Source organism: Centroberyx affinis, unplaced genomic scaffold, assembly GCF_046629955.1.
Source record: "Centroberyx affinis isolate AG114_WGS23_722 - 3 ecotype Tasmania unplaced genomic scaffold, CSIRO-AGI_Caff_v1 ptg001164l_1, whole genome shotgun sequence".
Taxonomy (NCBI): domain Eukaryota; kingdom Metazoa; phylum Chordata; class Actinopteri; order Beryciformes; family Berycidae; genus Centroberyx; species Centroberyx affinis.
In genome coordinates, this window is record NW_027279695.1 from 110,410 (window position 1) to 130,392 (window position 19,983).

General features: G+C 40.9%; 1 protein-coding gene across 1 annotated transcript in view; it reads right to left on the minus strand.

The window, feature by feature from the left end:
• Nucleotides 1–19,983, minus strand: part of LOC139648154 (seizure protein 6 homolog) — a 65,498-nt gene that overhangs the window by 14,623 nt on the left and 30,892 nt on the right. Inside the window, exons 4-8 of the mRNA XM_071524191.1 lie at nucleotides 14,932–15,117; nucleotides 12,607–12,775; nucleotides 10,796–10,962; nucleotides 7,648–7,842; nucleotides 7,298–7,436 (exon numbers count right to left, since the gene is read on the minus strand). Coding sequence (XP_071380292.1) covers nucleotides 7,298–7,436; nucleotides 7,648–7,842; nucleotides 10,796–10,962; nucleotides 12,607–12,775; nucleotides 14,932–15,117 — 856 coding nt within the window. The remainder of the gene's footprint in view (nucleotides 1–7,297; nucleotides 7,437–7,647; nucleotides 7,843–10,795; nucleotides 10,963–12,606; nucleotides 12,776–14,931; nucleotides 15,118–19,983) is intronic.

Genomic DNA, 19,983 nt, shown 5'->3' on the forward strand with positions numbered 1-19,983 from the left:
ATATTTGCACAAAGGATTGATGCATCTCACTGGTGTGTTCTGGCTTTTTCAATATTACACTTCTTGGCCCAAAGGGGGCATCACAATTACAGGTCAAAACAAGGTTAAAGGATAAGGCTGGTGTTTTTTAATGCATTGCTTACCGTCAGCAAATCCTATGAAAATAACAAAATCAGCAATGATTTTGTTTTGCCAACAAATCTCGTCCATGTAGCCGATGCCCAATGAAGCCATGTCCCAGCAGCCATAGAACTCCATTGTATTAAAAAAACTATTAAAAACACGTCAAAGAGCCATGCTGCTGCTCTGGCAGCATATTTCATCATCACGATGCACTGGGCCGGCCGACTTTTTCCTCAAACAACTTTACAGCCGGCTGTATACACATTTGCGATCTCAGGAAAGTAGTTCCATAGCACCGAAAATAGTCCCTGGCGTAACGAAGAATTTGTTCCCATTTGAATTTGATTTGGTAATAACTACAACAGCCTGACTTTTCGTGGTAACAGTTAGCGATTTTTAAAATTGAAACTATGTCTTTGTGAGCTGTACTTCAAGGTTTTTAGCTCACAATTGGAGCCAGTGACTTCCGGGTTGAAGGCTAAAAACTTTACGTGGGAAGTCGGAAAGTAACGGGAGTAGAGCAAACGCAGCTCCTCCCGGCCCATTCAGTAGCTTTTCATTTTTTTAAAACTAGCTTGTGTCCTCCCTCGCTGTTTAAAAGCAGCGCTTTATCTCATAATGGCGTACTCGATGAAGCGAGCATGTAAACTTGTTAAACTAGTAAACTTGCTACCTACCTCTTCACTTGTCATTGTGGGACATGTAACCTTCAGCGGGAAAAAGTTCTGGTAAAGTGACACTGGTAACTGGCAACACTTTTCTGTATACGGTTAGCTTAGCTATTAGCCTTTAAGCATGGTTCTTTGCTAGGTTTTTCCTTAGGGGCCTCCATAGTGCTGTAGCTTTGCTGTGCTTTATTTACAAACGTGTTGCAGTTTCTGTCACCCTCTAGTGGCCATAAAATCGCTTAGTGCAGCTTTAAATTCATATCATCCCATTTGAGCCTGGACAGGACATTCTGAAATGTCTGCAATGGTATTTTATTACTTCTTCAGACAGATGAGGAGCACAAAAATCGTGGTGTCAGTAGTGATTAATGTAGACATTTCGTTCTATGAGATGAATGGACCAAAGCCATGCCAAATAAGCATGCACACTATCACAGTTCTGTCACTGGGGGTTGCCTTGATGCCGTTGTTTTGACCATAGCCTGTACATTCACCCTCCTACAAACCTCAAAGCTGTTTGAAAATGTCACCTGGGGCTGAGCTATCTTCTTTGTAGAGGAAAGATTTAGAGCACGGAGGAAATGACTTAGCCAGAATAAAGCAGTGACATGCTCTTTGCTGTCGCTAATTAATCACCAGTGGCTCCTGATAAAACTCATTAGCGAGCAAGAGATTGAGCTATTAATCACTATGGGAGTGCGCGAAAATCAAGAGATCAAGAGCTGTGGATTGTATCGACACAGCAAATCCTGAGAAACGTCGGAAAGTTTATTTTTGATTTCTTGGTCAAACACTAGAAGAACTGCAGGAATGTGAGTGAGCTTGTCAATGTGAGTTGAGAGTTGTGAGGAATGTTTATCTTTCCATGGGCAGAACCATTTGTCTTGATTCAGCTGCAGACACACACACACACACACACACATTTGAATTACTATACTTGTGAGGACTTAACCCAAACCTAACCCCAACTCTACCAAACGGCCTCATGCAGGAAGCGATGTACGAACACATTTTCCCTTATTTTTGGTCATATCTACGATTTGTTCTTATTTTGTTAGTACCCATTGATTTCTGCGATTCACCAATGTTTTCTTATTTTTGCTCTTCTCTCAGGTAAGAGAAAATTTTATGAGTGGTTGAGAGCACTCTTACCAAGATAAGAAAAAAACATTTCGTTTTCACAGTCCACAAATTGTTTGTCCAACACAAGGAAACATAAGTTTTAAATTTGAGGAACATAAAAAAATGCATGAATATCATATAATCAAATTTAGATTATTATATGTTTTAGCGTAATTCTAATGATTGGATTATTACATTTGTGGGCTAAAGAAATACTATTGGTCCATTGATCCCAATTAAGACTATAAAAACCCTGGGATGATATTGAAGAGCAGATTTGGATGGTTAAGAACATTTTCTGCATCTGGAGTTGACTTCTCTTATTTTTTCTCTTAACAGAAGATTAAGAGAAAATATAAGAGAAATTTAAGAGAATGTTGCTGCATGAGGCCCAATGTTTCCTATTAGCTTGCTTGCAGGCCAGAAGAGCACATGTCCACATTTAAAACTTTAAATAGAAAACCCATCAATGAACATTCCATATGTTTGCTTTCCAGGCTGTTAGGTAAGACTTTATTGTTAGATCAATTCTAATAAATATTGACCGCCAACATGTTGAGAATAGTCCCCATAGGTTAAATAACTGCTCTCGGGAAGACGGCATGAAAGCTTGACGCTGTGGTAAGAGGTGATCAGAATAGACCCAAGAAAGGTCAATCACGTAAAGTATAAAATCCCTATCCGACCAGTATCTTTTGATTAAACTGTAATGTACTTTCAGCCCAGAGCAGTCTGTGCAGCGGCAGAGAAAAATACTTCTGAGATTTCCTGACTAGTCAAAGTGTGCGTAATGGCGTAATTATGTCATGTTTACTCTCAACTCCCCTGTGGAGCCACAAACGGGTTTTTTGGAGATATTTTGACAAACAGCTTGGAGTCATTGTTAGCAGCAAGAGGCAACAGAGCTCGCTGTTTCAAACGACAGCTGACTCTGGAGCCAATATTGTCTGTGGGTCCAAGTACTACAGGTATGTAAGAGACAAATTATACATAGGTCCAAAATTGCCAAACTTATCCTTTAAAGACATCCTGAGATATGAGTACTTTTATGTAACAGGAATGATGATAACATGATTTTATTCCATATTTGCATCATCCCTAGAATTTTAGGGCAGTTAGGATCGATTTCCTACACTCCAGCCCTAATCCTAATTCTAAATTTAACTCTAAACCCAAATCCTAATCCTAAACTAACCCCTCGTAGAAGTCAGGACCGGCCAAGATGACTTCACTTCGTAAATATGTTATCACTCTGAAGGTCTAAAACTCAAACTGGTTCTCACAAGGACAATAAAGCAAGCCCACAGTCTTCTCAGCAGAATTGTAAAATCTCATGACGCTCCGTGTTTATTTGATTCCTAACGGATGAAGCCTCTCACCTGCTCGCTGGGCAAGACAGATTGAGAAATATTGTTGGCTGGCGTCAAATTTGTTGTGATTAAGCTAAACAAGCCTTTGCGTGGCTCTGCAGAGCATCTGTAGAGAAAAATCAATCACAGCCTCCATTCCCTGACACTAATTTGATTTAGTTCAATTTGAAAAAACAGGGCTCACTTTGCCTTGGCCCACGGGACCGGCTGCCAACACATTTTACCCCAACTATTCTTTTTATGATTTGCTATTTTCATCTCTCTGAAAGTCAGAAATAAAAGAAACGAAAGAATGTCTGGAACTGTACCATAGGCCAAGCAAACGTCTGGATTCACACTACTTTCCCACTCTATCACAAAACTGACCAAACAATTTTTACTCTATTTTTTTTTTTAAAACCAATGGACTCAACAAAATCATCTGTCAGCTGATACAACTCATTTTATCCTACCTGCTGCTGTCAAGTAAACACACTTATCAAGGTTGAAGCTTTATATTATGCGTGAAGAAATGCCCAGCTGTTCATTACTCAAAACTCAGGCTTCAGATATAAGACCAGTAACACAGTTTACCACTGTAATGGAAACGCTCTCAATTATCCGTCTCATTTTTCCTACTTTGACTTGTAAAATCACATAAATTTCACACTTCCTTTTGAATTAGCAGTTTAGATGCGGCATGTTTAATTCAAGTTATGAAAACGCAGAACAGAGAATTTGAGGGATGCTAATGATTTTGAGATATATTTGAGATGTAACATTTTGAAATCTGAAGTCTTTTTAAATCTTAGAAATTGTTTTACAATGTGACATGTATCGCTGTTCATTTCACAACCAACTGATAAATCATGAGACCCAGTTAAATAAGACATACAGAAAAGATTCTATAATTAAGCAAGTCTCCTGCAACTGTTACTATTAATCTACAAATACTGCAGTCATGTCATCTAGGACAGTGGTTCTCAACGTGGGGTCCGGGGACCACCAGGGGTCCTTGAGGGGGTTCCAGGGGGTCCCCAGCAAATTGATTAAATTGTTAAACTTCACCATTATTTCATTTACAATAAGTTAGAGAATTCATATTTTGATCATAGTTTCACTGTTATCTCTCTCTTTTGGACAAAATCATATCTAACAATAAAAATATTCTCAGATTTGGGTCCGAGAGACAAAATCTCATCAAATGGGGGTCCGTGGCCCTAATGTGGACTAAATTAGGGGTCCTTGATATGAAAAAGGTTGAGAATCACTGATCTAGGAAACTCGGCAGATATGAGCAGCCTCCTTGAAAATACTGTTCATCTTAGCTTTCAGATGGTAAATACTACTAGAATATACTATTCACCTCAGCCCAACAGTCCATGTTCGACACACACTCTTTTCAACCAATTGTCAATCACTATGCAAACACGCCCCCATATCTTCTTATTGGCACAATTCTTTTAAAACCCACTGTAAGCGGACACATTAGAAGAATTAACACATTAGAATTACTAAATTAGCCACTGAGACCATAACTTCTTGTGAAGAAAATGTACTGACTTGCCCTCTAGTGGTACAGCCAGTAGAGGGCAATAGAGTCTGTCCCGCCACTTGCCCATTGGTTTCAAAATTCCCCTGGGACTTTGGCTGCTTGGTCCCAACAAGTCAAACGTGAACACTTCAAAGTTGTAGCAGTGAGATGTCATCCCATTACCACACGAATTTCCCATGGGAAACGCTCTCACATGTCATAACACGTGGAGCACCTGAAAATGTTCCGAAACGGTATACTTCACTATCATTTTAGTTGTTGGGAACTTTTTAGCATTCAGTCATTTCAGGATTAATGACGAAGAGACTCCTTACCACTTTATGCTTAAAGTAGCACTGTTTTAGACTTTACCGTTGCCCAGCCAGTCCCAATGGACGGTAGGAATTTCATTAGTCTTAGTGTACACTATATATATATTCTGGGAGAGAGGGTCGTTTCATCCGTTTTACTTCCCTCACTTACACTTCCATCACACCTTTTGCTCCCTCCTCTCTCATTTGAAGGCCATCCATAAAAGTAATTTGCTACACCCCGGTGATAATATCTTTTCTGCCATTACGCAGATGAAAAAGGACATATGCATATGTGCATGTGTGCATATGTGTGTGTGTAATGTGAAGAACCGATACCAAGAGACCTTGTTCGTGGCCTTATATGTTTCTATAGATTTTCAAACCCTGACTGCAGAAGGAAAACATCTGCTATTGATAAGCGTCATATAAATGGTTGGACACTTGGTTGGCTCACTCATAGCGCACACGTTCAAACCAGTTTCACAGACAGAGAGGCAGCCATGTGCTAGATTAAAATGTTCCTCTCTCTGGATGAAATCTCTCTGGAAATGTCTGTTTTTATATATTCCCTTGAGTGATCTCTTTGTGGAACTGGACCACGGTGTGCTGACACCTCAAGTTTCGCTTGGGTTGCTTTTGAAAATGCACATCGACTTTTCAGAACTTAAGCACACAGACGCTCAAATGCGCAATGCGTGGAAAAAATCTGCATCTACGACCCAAAAGCCAACACACACATTTGACGGACCGTGATTTGCAGGAGGACGGCAGGTTCGATGTCAACGCAAATGAGAAAAAAGGAAGGAAAATGTTCACAGTATGACATTAAAGCATGCTAAAACAGCTTTGGAAACGGTTTTCAACTGATATCATTAAGATATTTAGGTCCTGATTTCACAAAACGACGCAGCATAGATCAGTGATTCTCAACCTTTTTCACATCAAGGACCCCTAATTTAGTCCACATTAGAGCCACGGACCCCCATTTGATGAGATTTTGCCTCTCGGACCCAAATCTGAGAATATTTTTATTGTTAGATATGATTTGTTCCAGAATTCCAATGACTATCTGTATTGTAGGTAGAGAGAAAACAGTGAAACTATGATCAAAACAGTCATTCCTCTACATTCTCTAATTGTGTTAACTTCTTGTAAATGAAATAATGGTGAAGTTTAACGATTCATCAATTTGCCGGGGACCCCCTGGAACCCCCTCAAGGACCCCCGGTGGTCCCCGGACCCCACGTTGAGAACCACTGGCATAGATGACTACATAGGTTGTTTTTTTTCAACATTGGTGCAGGCCGTCCTATCAGCATCCAGTCAACGCCTGAATGTTTGCATTGGGTACCTTGCATGCCACATCTACCTAAATCGCCTATTCTGCTTAACGAGCGGGGAAATTACTTATGTTGGCAGTCTTCTCTTCAAAAGGCTGAGGATGCCATTAATCAACGTTTGAAAGTACAAGAGCATAGGTGTTGTTCTGAGGGAGAGGGAGAGAGAGAGAGAGAGAGAGAGACAAAGAGGGGAAGACAGAAACGAGCAGAGCTTAAGATGAAACCCATGCAAATGAGCGCTCCTTAATTTGCTTGCGAAAGGCAAATGATTTTCTACGGCTGACTAACTTATCGGGCTCCGACACAGCGGGACGCGCTGTTTTACGTCTTCACCTGGGCACCGCAATCGCAGGGAAACACACACACACACACGCCCGCCAGACACTCACACCCTTCACTGCTCGACACACGAAGGGGGAGGAGGAGGAAAGGGGGGGGGCACTTCCAAATGAAGCACCCCCCCCCCTCATATAATTAGTTTTCCCTGCCGCACCTAATTGACCTTTGTCTGTTTGGTACTTACGCATCTCATTCACAAGCCCTGGCGCTCTTTCATTAGCGGCGCGTTTTTTTTTTGTTTTTAATATGTTTTACCAGTCACGGTGAGGTGGTTCTTTGTAATCTTTAGACTGTTCCTGCGGCTTGGAAGCTAGGGAGCGCTTGCGTATCAGCAGACGAGCGGCACACCGGTTAAGAGCGAGGAGATGAATCGGGGGTTTCGAGTCGTGATTAGATTCAAAGAGGCCGAGGAAAGAGTGGCGATGGGATTGCTCGAACATCAAAGGGCGAGGGGTGAAGTGGCCGATCAATCACACACACACACAGAAACACACAAGGGGGTACGTACACTTGAATGTCCAACATGATCCTCTTGTCCTCTTCCACGTGGATTCCCCAGATGCAGTCCTGGCCTTTGTCGTAGGCTTCAGGCCAGTTGGGAGAGAGGACCACACCGGCCGAATCGGTGATCTCTCCGCTGCACACGGCTGCAACACACACACACACACAAATGTATTCACATGTATACTCACATCAACCAGGGTGTGGGCACAAAAAACACACATCAATCAAGAGAGGTACAGTCTGTGGAATGCTGAGTGTACGATTCATTTCATCAGCACAGGAGGATGTGCTCCTCCTTTTAATCAGTGCGGCAATTCATTTCAACAACACACACACACACACACACACACAGACCTCTGCAGGCAGGCTCGGTTTCATTCCACTGGGGATTGTTGGGGTCCATGCATTCAATAGTGACGGATCCCTGTTCCAGAGTATAGCCGGGGTCGCAGGAGAACTCCACCACAGCTCCCACCGCCCATGTGCTGTCGCTGCTGGTCAGGTTACCGTACTTCACAAACGGCTCGTAGCAGTGGCCTGCCGCAAAGGCTGCAGAGGGGAAAGGTGTGTAGTTATGTTACATGGAAATCTACAAGGGTAGAAAGGGCTGCGCTTTTCTATAGGCAAATAAAAAGCAAGGGCAAGTGTCTAAATGTGCTGAAGTGGCAAAGAGCCTGTAGGATTTTCATTAGGTCCTTGATGAACTGCCATGTCTGAAATGCCTGCGGTAGTAACCTTTATAGACCAGCTGATGCTGCTCTATAAATGCATGACGAACATGTGAAAACTGTCACATAATCCTTTCATGGCAGAGGAACGTAATCTTCACATCACATTAGAAAGTCTCGTCTTTTTGCGGCTTTTGATGCAATAATCGCGGCGACTCAGCAACAGACACAAGGGGCCATTTAAATTACCACAGCACATATGGTGCTAAAGTCACCTGCTATATCACTACAGTACTTCAGTAACTTGACACTGGACCGTATACAATGAATGTAGTCTGTGATATGTGGTTGATAAATGAAATTAATTACAAAAACCCAAAGTGAATATTATTATATGGTGATGTCCTTTCAAGGATGGTGTCAAGTTGATAACAGAGGGAAGAATCAACATGTAGTAGTTAGGAGTGAATGAATGAATTAATGAGTGAATGAACGACCGTGAATGAATGAACGACTATGAACGAGGTTAGCAATGCGCCAGCGTGTGAATGGTGTGTGTTTTGAATCAGGGTTAGAGAGGGGCCAACAAAGCTGTTACGCAGATGGACTGAACAACATTACATGCTGTTAAAGGCCACAGTGAAGTCCATTAGAAATATGCATGGCTGCTCCCTTGGGATCTAATCCCATTTGCTACAGTGAAGAGGAGGCCTAAGCAGATTACATTGATTCTATTGGATAATGGCTGAATGTTTTGCCGTGGTTTTCCAAGTGGCCCTCGACAGGGGAACTGTGTTTCAGATGGAACAGAGACATGAAATGTACCTGAGGGTGGTGATAAGTGGCGAGAAGAATGTGAGGAAAAAACGATTTCATTAGGATAAGAGAAACTCATTGATATCCTGCACTGGCCATTATGTGAGTCCCTGACAGCTTTATATTTTGCCTGAAAATTACCATAAAATGCATAATAAGGCCAGTAATGGAGAGAAGTATGCCTGTAGAAGCAGCAAGTAAATATCGTCTCAATATATGACCTCGTGGACTGTTCATCTGTTCCCACATACTACAGTACTACAGCATAGTTTTTGTTTGAGTTGAGGGTTTTCAGAAGGATAAATGCAAATATCGGGATGTGATGTTTAGTTCCTGTTGAAATTAACTTGTGGGCAGGGAAATCCTGTACACATTTCAGAGTGATAGACAATATCAATAGTCAATTCAGGACTTATAAACATGAAAAAGCCTGTCAAAATTTGACTATGGGAAAGAAATTAAGAAATATGAGGACACTTTACTTGAAGTGCATTATGATACATTACAAGCAGATTGTAATCCCATTAGAAGCATAGATAAACTTTTCTCACCATGTAATCATCAAACATATTAGAAAATTAAATTCATTCTAAATCTGCGCTAGGCAAGATTTTTTATGTAACAATCCAGATGTCTTATCAGCATAAATCACAAAGTAGGGCTGCAGAAAGAGGAGCGTCCCATCGCCACTAATTGAGACACTGATTCACCCTACTTGCCCGAATGAAATTCTGGTGTTGGTATGGTCACTTCTCTGCCCACAGGAAGGGACAAATTGAAACTAAAGAGCAAAACACAAACTGTCTCCTAAACAGCAGCAAATGCACGCTCTGTCCAGAGAACACTGGACTCAGCAATGTTAGGTCTTTAGCCTCTCTTGTCCCTTTTGGTATAAAACACTACTTTTAAGAGGAGCTGCTACTTGATCCCGCAGGCTTCCAGCAATTGAGCTAAGCTAACCCTTTCCATAACTTCAAAATGCACGAAGAGACATAAAAAAAGGCATCCACAAGTTCGTCTAACTCTGGGTAAGTACGCAAAACAGCTAAATCGCTTTAACTATACAGTTGTCCCAAATGTTTCAACCCCCTAAAAAATGTGCACAACATGTATATTTACTGTACCTCCGCCAAGGAGGTTACGTTTTCGGTGCTGTTTCTGTTTGTTTGTTTGTCTGTTTGTTTGTCTGTTAGCAGGATTACGGAAAAACTACTGGCCCGATTTTCATGAAACTTGGTGGAAGGGTGTAGCATGGGCCAAGGAAGAACCCATTAAATTTTGGAGCGGATCCGGATCAGACTCACGAACAAGCAATAATAGCACAAACCTTGGCGGAGGTCTGCGCTCTCCGAGTGCCCTTCTAGTTAATTACGCTCTTAATTATAATAATTATCTTGTGCTCACAATGTGCTTATGATGCCTTATAATGCTTCATGAGCAGGACTTCTCGTGAAGTTACCAAGAGCTCAGTTGTCTGCATCAATTATTCATTGGGACCAAGACCAGGCTGATGTTTCAGGCTGATGCCAAGCTTTCCGTTTATGTAGACAACAGAGAGCTCCCATCTGCGCCCGTTTTGAATTAAAAAGTCTCTTTGTGTCCATTATTTCATAGGCAGTACTTTCTAATGCCGTGTTCACATCATAGTAGAAGAAGCGGAACAGCGGGATGACATCTCGCTGCTACAATCTGGAAGCATTCACATGCTTAAGTCGTTGGAATAATATATATATTTTACAAACAACCATGGCAGGTACCATTATCTTCTTCTGAAAGACCTTGAGGATCAAAGGAAGCAAAGAAATACCTTGGACTGCTGACATTGTTTGACATGATTGCTGCCTGTATTGACATGCAATTTGTCGCACCCTAGGCTGACGTGAACGTTTTTTCAGCAGCTTGTGTTTATGGTAAATCCAATATGACATGAGCGCGGCATAAGAAATTATATCACTTGAGTGATAGCGTGTACAATGTGTAAGCACTGTAATTGAAAAATCTATAATGCTGGTGCCTACCTTGGTACCTGATGGCAATGCCAGTAGATGTGCCTGCAGCGTCCGTAGTCAGCTCAATGAAGAGATGCCTGGAGGTGCTGACTAGACCTTCATTGGGCAGGTACTCCACCTCATAGGAATCATACAGGGCAGCCGCATCTATGCTATTCCCGTTCTTGATTAGCAACCTAGATGAGAGGGAACAAAGAATAATTGTGGTACTTGAAGCAGGATTCCTACTGGTCATGGAATTCCTGTAATATCCTGGAATTTTGAGAGGTGTTTTTGAGGTAGGCAAAGTCAAGGAATGTGATAAAATCTCTTGGGAAGTCAGGGAATATCAGATCATTTTACAAATGGGTCACTTTACAGGAAAGTAGCAGTATTTTCCAACTTGTTTCACACATTCATTGCATTAGATGGTGGGACTGTTCAGCCCTTTAGAAAAACAACATTAACAAACCAGTGCCAAAATGTGCCAAAAATGTATGGGGTTGAATACTTAGCATGGCGCCCACCATCACTCAACATAGGGCATTTTAAAGTGTTAGCCTACTATCACTCAACATAGGGTATTTTAAAGTGTTAGCCTACCATCACTCAACATAGGGTATTTTTAAAGTGTTAGCCTACTATCACTGAAGTTTATGCTAAAGTGTTGGCATGGAACCTACTGTCACTCAACATAGTGTAAGCTATCGAGTTTGCATGGAACCTACTGGCACTCAACATAGTGTAAGATAACGTGTTAGCATGGAGCACTGGAGCCAATGATCCATCAAGGACACATGGATGATTTTGGTGTCTGTGTTCTCATCACTTAACAGCTGACCAACAACACAATCATAAATCTAGCTGTTTTTTCATAAAGCCAATGAAAGCCACCATAGTCATTTAAGTCATACAGTATATTATACAGTAGGACCTCAATGTGATTTCATTTGTTTGCCTCTCAAGGGAAAATGTTCCACCCTGTCTTCATTTATTTCTTTGAAAGTATATGTCAGCTTGTTTTGCAATCCTTTTCTAATCATCACTTCTTCCTCATCTTTTGTTTTTCCTGAGAGACTTCCAGATGTTCCTTCAAATGTATGAGGACTAGGTTTGTAATAGCAGTGTATAACAGCAGCTAGAGAAGACTAAGGAGCGGCTGGCTGCTTGACAAAAAGGATCATTCAGCTAATTTCTCCCCTGTGGCTATTCTTTTTAGTCCTATGTAATGAGAGCCCCCTTCTGATAAAATGACACTCTACTGTCAGTTCTGTGAGCTGCACCGTCAGCCATTTCCTATCCCGTGGAGTCGTCATAAATGATGTTCTTAAGGAAAACTCAAGGGTTTGACTAAGCATAAGTCACTAAGCGTAAGAGGCCTGACTATTGCACACAAGTGAAGATAAGTGCACAAGCAAAGAGGAAGGCAATACATCACATTTAACAGAGCATGAACCACAAGAGAGTTGTTACAGAGGCCTATGCTAAATACCATGTTATTGCATAAGAAATGAAGGCTGCTGACAGGAGTAAAAGGTTGATTTAGCTGAAGACCATGTTAGCGTTTGAACGATATGAGGTTTTTGAAGGCCGATACCAATACCAATATTTTGTGTTTTGTTAGCTGATATTTTAGCCAATTTTATGCCCTTTGTGTCTCAAAATGTCTGATATATGAACGTTCAAGCTGTTACTAATTTATAATCAAAAATTTTAAATCCCCCCTATGGGAAATTGAATGGTGTTTTTTTTATTTCTTTGAGCGCCACCAGCAGGTGGCGTAAGTTGACACTTTCCTTCCCTATATCAGTCCACATACAAAAGTTAACTGTACTGCTTACCGATCGTCATCCTCAGCCAGCGCCACCTTCTCAAAGTGAATGTGCAGCCTCTGGCCCTCTGGCGCCTCCAGCAGCCAATGGCAAGTCAAGTTGTTGCTGTAGTTGCTGGGAAAACCGGGGGACACAATCCGACCAACGGTGATATTCCTCATCAAACCCCCACAGGCAGCTGAGAGAGAAGGAGGAGGAAGGAAGGGTAAGATCACACTTAAAGCTGCATTAAGCATGTAAAAATCCAGCCAATTTATCATTCTAAATCACAGTGGTGCTCCAACAGAGAAGAGCAATCTCATCTCCACTAATTGAGATGCTGTCGATTCAATTTGCTAGGAAATGATGAATCGAAACTTAAAGGTGAAATCCCAAATTGTCTCCTAAACAGCAGTGAGCGGCGCTTTGTCCAGAGAAAGCTGGACTCACCAACAATGACTCTTCACCACCTCCACCCCACCACACACTACGAAGAAGACCTTACAGGGTTTCTGGGCAATGAAGTCCTCAAAATTCAAACAGTTACCTCTTGCTGCCATTAGGGGCCGCCAATGTGTGAAGTTGCCTAGTGCAGCTTTAAATGATTCCCGTGGGGGAAAATAAAGTTCCATGCGGTATGAAACGAGCCAGAAATTATTCAAATATCAAGATATATGCAACATGTACAAATGAGAGAGAATATATGAATCTGTGCAAAATGTATGTCGTATTCACATTAACAGGTCTACAGAAGGCCATATATATGTATCGAAAGTGTCTAAGTAAAAAGCTATTCACTTTCAAGGAGGAAAGACAACAATTGTGTTAAGACTAAAAACAGAGAGCCATTAAGACATACAGCGCCCTCTGTAGGAATGACTGTGTATGTGTTGTGTCCCTACAGATCAGGTCAAGGTTATCCATGCAGACAAAACTTAATTAAAGTGGAGCAGGAGGACGAAACCCGGTGGCACCCTGCCCAGTCTTCAGTAATCACACCCCGACAAACCTGCTTTAAGCTCTGAGTTGACTGAGGGCACATTAGAGCACACCACACACACACACACACACACAGATACAAACACAATCAAGATTGCAGAGATACAGACGCACAGCCACACAAAACCCTCTTTCAAATTGCTTTCTGAGAAACACTCCCTGTGCTCCAAAGCAATGTCGATCAGACCGGCCAGGGGTAAAACGGTCACTTATTATTCATCAGCGAGTCTCATCGGAGCAACAAAATGAGATCCGTCGTCCAAACACTCCAGTGGGAGCCAAGACCCGTCTATCTCTATGCCTGTCATGCAAAAAGGCCAGCAGAACACAGACAACAGGGAGAAACTCCAATTGAGAATTGTTGGCTGTAAGTCCTTTAAATAAAAAAGCTTTGATTGTTGACTGGAGCTCTCTGAAAGGCTGAGGGAGAACTGTTTAAGATTCTCACTGACAAGCACAGTAAACGCTTCTATTGAGAAAATTCATGCTGAGAACTGACAGTGAAATCCAATTAACTTTTTACAAAGCAAAGAAGCCAGCACTTGGAGGGGCAAGTTTACAAATAATACAAGATGCAATAATAATGAGAATTCTGCTAATACTCATAAAGCTAATAGTAATAATGCTAATAATAATGCAAATACCAATGCTAACACTACTACTACTACTAATATTTAAGATCATATTTATATAACGTAATATTATAAACAAATATATTAATGTTATATATACATTAGTGCCTGTATATTTATTATTATTGTTATTAATAATAATATTTTGTAAATGCTATAGTTTAATAGTTGTGCATGGTTTAATAATAATACAAAATAATAAATTATAATCTAATTTAAGAATGAAAAAATATATTAATTTGTTAAATTGTTTTAGTAAAAAACAAATATAAGTTAAATAAGTTAAATATTTATAATTATTGTATAATGTAATAAATGATATAAATTACTTAATCAGCAAACAAATCTATAAATATATTGCTATAAATATATAAATGTATATCAGAGCTTATAAGACTAATATATTAATATTTTTACATTAATGTTTGTAAATTATTAATATTAATGTATTTGCAAATTTTAAGATTTTAATAATTGTGCATAATTTATTACTAGTACTGCTACTACTACTACCACCACTAATAATAATAATAATGATATGATAGCACTTGATTGATCCCCTTGGGGAAATTCAGGAAATTCAGGATATACAGTATTGCTATAAATATATACATTTACAGCAGAGCTTACCAGATTACAATAACAACTTTGTAACTGTTTGATGCCATATTGTGTGTGCAGTACAGACACTTTGATCTGCTTGTGCCTAGCTGTGGCAGCTTACCCAGGCACTGTGGTTCCTTGCCACTCCAGTAAGGGGTGCTGGCGTTGCGGCAGGTCAGAGTGTTGGGGCCTTGGAGCTGGTAGCCTGTCAGACAGAAGAAGAAGGCCTCCCCTCCGGAGTGGAGGCTGCTCACCGATACGTCACCATAGACTGGCCGCTGGGGGAAGATACAGCTCAACACGAAGGCTAGGGACGAGAGAGAGAGGGAGAGAGAGATTTGACATTGGAAATCAGTTCAAGTGGAAATTTGGACCTGGCTGTGAACGAACTGAAGGACAAGGCAAAAAAGGGTTTTCTATGCAATTAAGAAGTCATTCCAAATAGAATATGACTAAAAACTGTCAAATCAGAGCCAGTTGCCCTTTATGCCAGTCAAGTGTGGAGGTCCAAAAAATGTCCAAGAGGTCCAAAACAAACTTTGTTAAATGGGACAAACACCCCACTGAAACTCTGTACACAGAAATTTGTAAAAATTTAAAAGAAAGACTCCCCACCATGCTTGTAGAGCAGAATTAATTAACCAGTTTCCCCCACTGATTACCACCAACCCCACTGCACCTCAGTCAGTCCCAGTCAGTTTCAGACAAATTCAGGTAAATGCATCACAACTGGACTTGGTGCTGATTGGCTCCCTCACTAAAGAATTACTGAAATCCATCCGATCAGACCAGTTTGCAACATTTGAACTGGTAAGGCTCCAATCAGGGTCCAGCATTGTGAGGACTTCGTCTTCACATTCATTCTGTTTAACTAATTCAATTCAACTTTTAATTAAACCATAATTATTTGCAAAACACCATGAAGAACATTTTATCCCGAGCCATATTATACTTGAAAACAAAACCATGAAAACTGAATATTATGGGAACTTCAACCATGACCAAAACCTTCCGCTAACCTTCCACTACATAACCTTAACCAAAGTTTTAGCTGCCTACACTGAACCCTAACCTTGACCGAAGTTATTTCACTTGGCTAATTTTACACATTTTGTGGAAACTGTGTTGAAATATTCACCACACATTCACCACCCAGGCTGCTTGGATAAACTACTCTACTACTCCACTGCATTTATTCTCATATGTATGAGACCTTATTCTTATAAATGTGGCAGAAACCCCACAGGCCCTGATTTGCCAAGCTGTCATTGCAGCTGAGAATTTATTCCTAATTAACCTGTCTGATTAAACAAAGGTAAACAAAACAATAAAGGTCCATGGGAAAATACCATTTTACACAGCATAACACCACATTGACATTTGCTGTACCAGTGTCCCCCTGTGGTTACCACCCACTGGGTTTGTAAAGGTAGGATTCACACACCCGCACACACACACCAACACACACACACTGCACAAAGGACTGTCATATCTGGCACAACACACAATGCCAATATCTCAGGAACATGTCCAGCTTGGCTCTCAAGTGACCAGTTAACTAACTGCTTTTTTATTGCCACCGATCTGTCTTCCTGCAGCCTTCTGGCATTTAGCCATACATATTAATATATTTCTGCTAAACACTCTGATCCATCTCACTGTAATTGTCCTAGTTTTATTGTTAGCCCTCGGATCGCTTGGCAGTAGCACTGCTATTGATTCTGTCTGTTAGGGACAGCGCTGTGCCTCAGGCGAGGAAATATGTAGGGAGATTAAATAGGCCAATAAATGACAACCTATGACCTCAGTCGGTTCGAAACACTCTGTTAGTGTTGAGGGATGTTCGCCAGCTCTGTGGTTTCTCAAATAAATAGAGATAAGAAGAGCAGCGCAGGTCTTTATAGTATTTCTCATTAGAGCAACATCCCAGACAAGTGCTGCCGTAGCAGCTGCTGTAGCTCTGTCCTATCATTCCCCGAGCAAGTCATTACCATGGTCAATTGTAGCTATAAATATCCAGGCCGACCAAAAACTATGAAACTTGTGGGCTCACCAGGGACGAAAAAAGAGATAAAAGAGTCATCATGGTAGCATTGTGGCGTCATAACACTGGTGCTAACAGGGAGCTTTCACAGAGACAAATTGCCTTGGAACTGCAAAATGCCCACTATATGCTACATCACTTTGTCTTGTCTTCTCAGACCCTATGGCCATTTATCTTGTTTTGCTTTTAATGAAAGGCTATTGATAAGCACTGCTTTTTCTCTTTCTATATGGTGTTTTCTTTCATGGATGTTGCTCAGCTAAAGTCTAATGGACCGCATGAAGAATGACAGTTCATGTCTTCAGAGAGACAGTTCAGGGCCACAGTATATCCAGGAACTCATTTATCCGACACAATGAGCAAGGGTGGAAGCAATTTAAGCAACTTACAGTTACTCTGGTTAGTGTAATTGAGTAGTTTTTTGTGTACTTGTACTATTTTAATATTTTCGAAGTCTGCAATTTTACTTTTATTTAGATATGTTTTGACTGAACTGAATTACTGTGCTTCGCTACATTCTAAATCGCATCCAATACAGAGTTTGAATTTTGTAGGCTGTCCATAGCATTGCATCAGAAACTGCCATAATCATGAATTAGCCTACATCTGCATCAAACCTGCACAAGCATGAAGAGGAAACATTAACTAACAATACTAACTGTATGCACAAAATGTATCCATGATAGCAGTTTAGTTATCATCCATCCAGCTACAGTATTATTGTTTGTGTAGCCTAGTCTAGCCTAGTGACAGTGAAATAGCTTGTCTAGCTAGTTCACTAGCCTTGCTAACTAGTTGGATAGCTTTAAATAGAATACTGACATGAATTTCAGAATCTCCATAAGGTGTAATATCACATATTTTCACAGTTGTTTTTGTGTTGCATGTGAAAAATCATATGGCTGTTTTTATTGAAAGAACTCTTTACATTTTTACACCAGTAGTTTTACTTCTGAGTCAAATTTCAGCAAAGTAACAGTACTTCTACTTGAATAGGATATTTTAGTACGCTTTTCATCCCTGCTACTGAGCTTCTAAACCAACACTAGTCCTAAATTGGCCATAAAAAGGCTCTGTGCAATTGCTATGAGAAAATGTTTGCCTCAACTGGATCTAATCGGGCCTTGTGGCCACAATATAGATCACAGGAGAAGTGCAATAATTTGAGATGTTTAATGGGCCCCTGTGGCTTGCCGATGTAAATTGAATTTATTTATTTTGCCGCTGCATTGTGATACAGCTTTGATGTGAAACGGCTCTGCTCGGATCAAACTTCATCTCTAATCTTGTTTGTTCCCTCGAAGCATTTATTTCAGCTGACCATTGGCCTCGCATTACTGTGAAGAGCTGACAAACTCCGGAGAGATTAATGTATCTCGTAGTTCCATTTCCTGCCTTTGCACTTGTGATTTCTGTGCCAAAGAGTTTGCAAGGAAAAGCCACCAAGTTTTTAACGTCTGTACAATGCCTCATGTATAGTCCATAACACTGTGTGAGAACCAACGTCTAGTCAGTCACAGAGGCAAATGTTAGACTAGGACAAACATATTCTTAATCTCATTTTGGTTGATTTAAATGTGAGGCATCCAAAGTAGGGACAAACCGATATCGGTTTTTAAAGGTCCCATATTGTGGAAAATGGAATTTCCCTTGCCTCTTAAAGGAGTTGGATGTGCTATCTAAACTTGGTGAAATCCATATTAGAAAGCCGAGCCTCTGAACAAACCATTTGGACTTCCGTAACTTTGTGGCGTCACAAAGGTTCGCTCATTATCATTTTTGTAAGAAATAATAGACTAACAAATTGTTTTTTTAAAGCGGTTGAGCGGTTGTCATTGTTTATAGTGTTTTCCCTACCTGTAGCTGCCGGGCTGCCGCGGTGTCTCACGTTTCACTCTTGAAACGGTTAGCCAACCAGAACAGAGGGGTCGTTAATATTAATGAGCCTTAAAGACACAGCGACAGAAACAGCCTGTTCTTGGTAAGGCTCAGAGAGATGCTGGAAAAATGTAAAAATGGATTGAGAGTGTTTTTGGTACATGACACCACACAAACAGCTTTGAATGGACCTCAAGACATAAAATAAAACACTGGAAAGTGTAGAATATGGGACCTTTAAAGGCTGATAACAATATTTTTTGATTGAAGCTGCAGAGAGTTATTATACTGATATTCAGTATCATTAAATGTGACCATTTTCATGCCAAAAAAACTATGTGTATTCAGTGTTTCCCCCAAAATTTAATTCTTGCCCGGGTGAAAAGGCTCTGAAACAGCATTCTGACCATCATGGGACACTAAAACTCTCCACTGAAACCCAGACTAATGAAATTCTTTCAGGTGGGTTAGCAGCTCCTTAAGGCAGAGTGAGGCAGGTTTCACTGCAGGTTTTATCCTCCTACACCACACTGGAATGATTTCTGTGGTCAGACATCTGATATAAAAGTAATAATGATAAAAACATATTCACTAGCTGCGGTCAGGGAGGAACCTCAATCAAATCAGAGGTGGACGACAATGACTGGCTGATGTTTGATTTATAGTAAGAATGATATATTGTCCTCATATATATCGCTTTAACTCTAATACAAAAAAAGGCCTATCTGCTCCAAGGAGAATCTACCGGGGCTGCACCCCCTTTCCCTCCACCCCCAAGAGACTATCTACTATGATAAATAGCCAGAAGGAGAGAGGAGAGAATGAAGACACACACACACACACACACACAAATCGAGATCATATATTAAAGAGAGGACAAGAGGGAGAGAGAGGGAGAGAGAGAGAGAGAAGGAACACAGATGATACAGTGCAGAGTTGAAGCAAAAGAACGAGGGAAGGAACAAATTGTCGGCAGACTGTCATCTAATCTGTGCTGCAATGAAAGTGCTCCTCTCTTTTCTTTACCCCCCCACCCCCCCCCTACTCTCTCAGAGTCAATGAGCCAACGAGGGGGGCTTCCAGGCACCCCAACCCCCAACCCCTCCACACACACACACACCCCCGATCCATTTTATTTATGCTTTATTGCGGCGGCCTATCAGCTCAGCGGGGGCTTGTGGGTGCGGGGCGTGGGGCATGTTGTTATAGCATGATCACCCTGCCGTTTCTCTTTCAATTAGACTAACATGG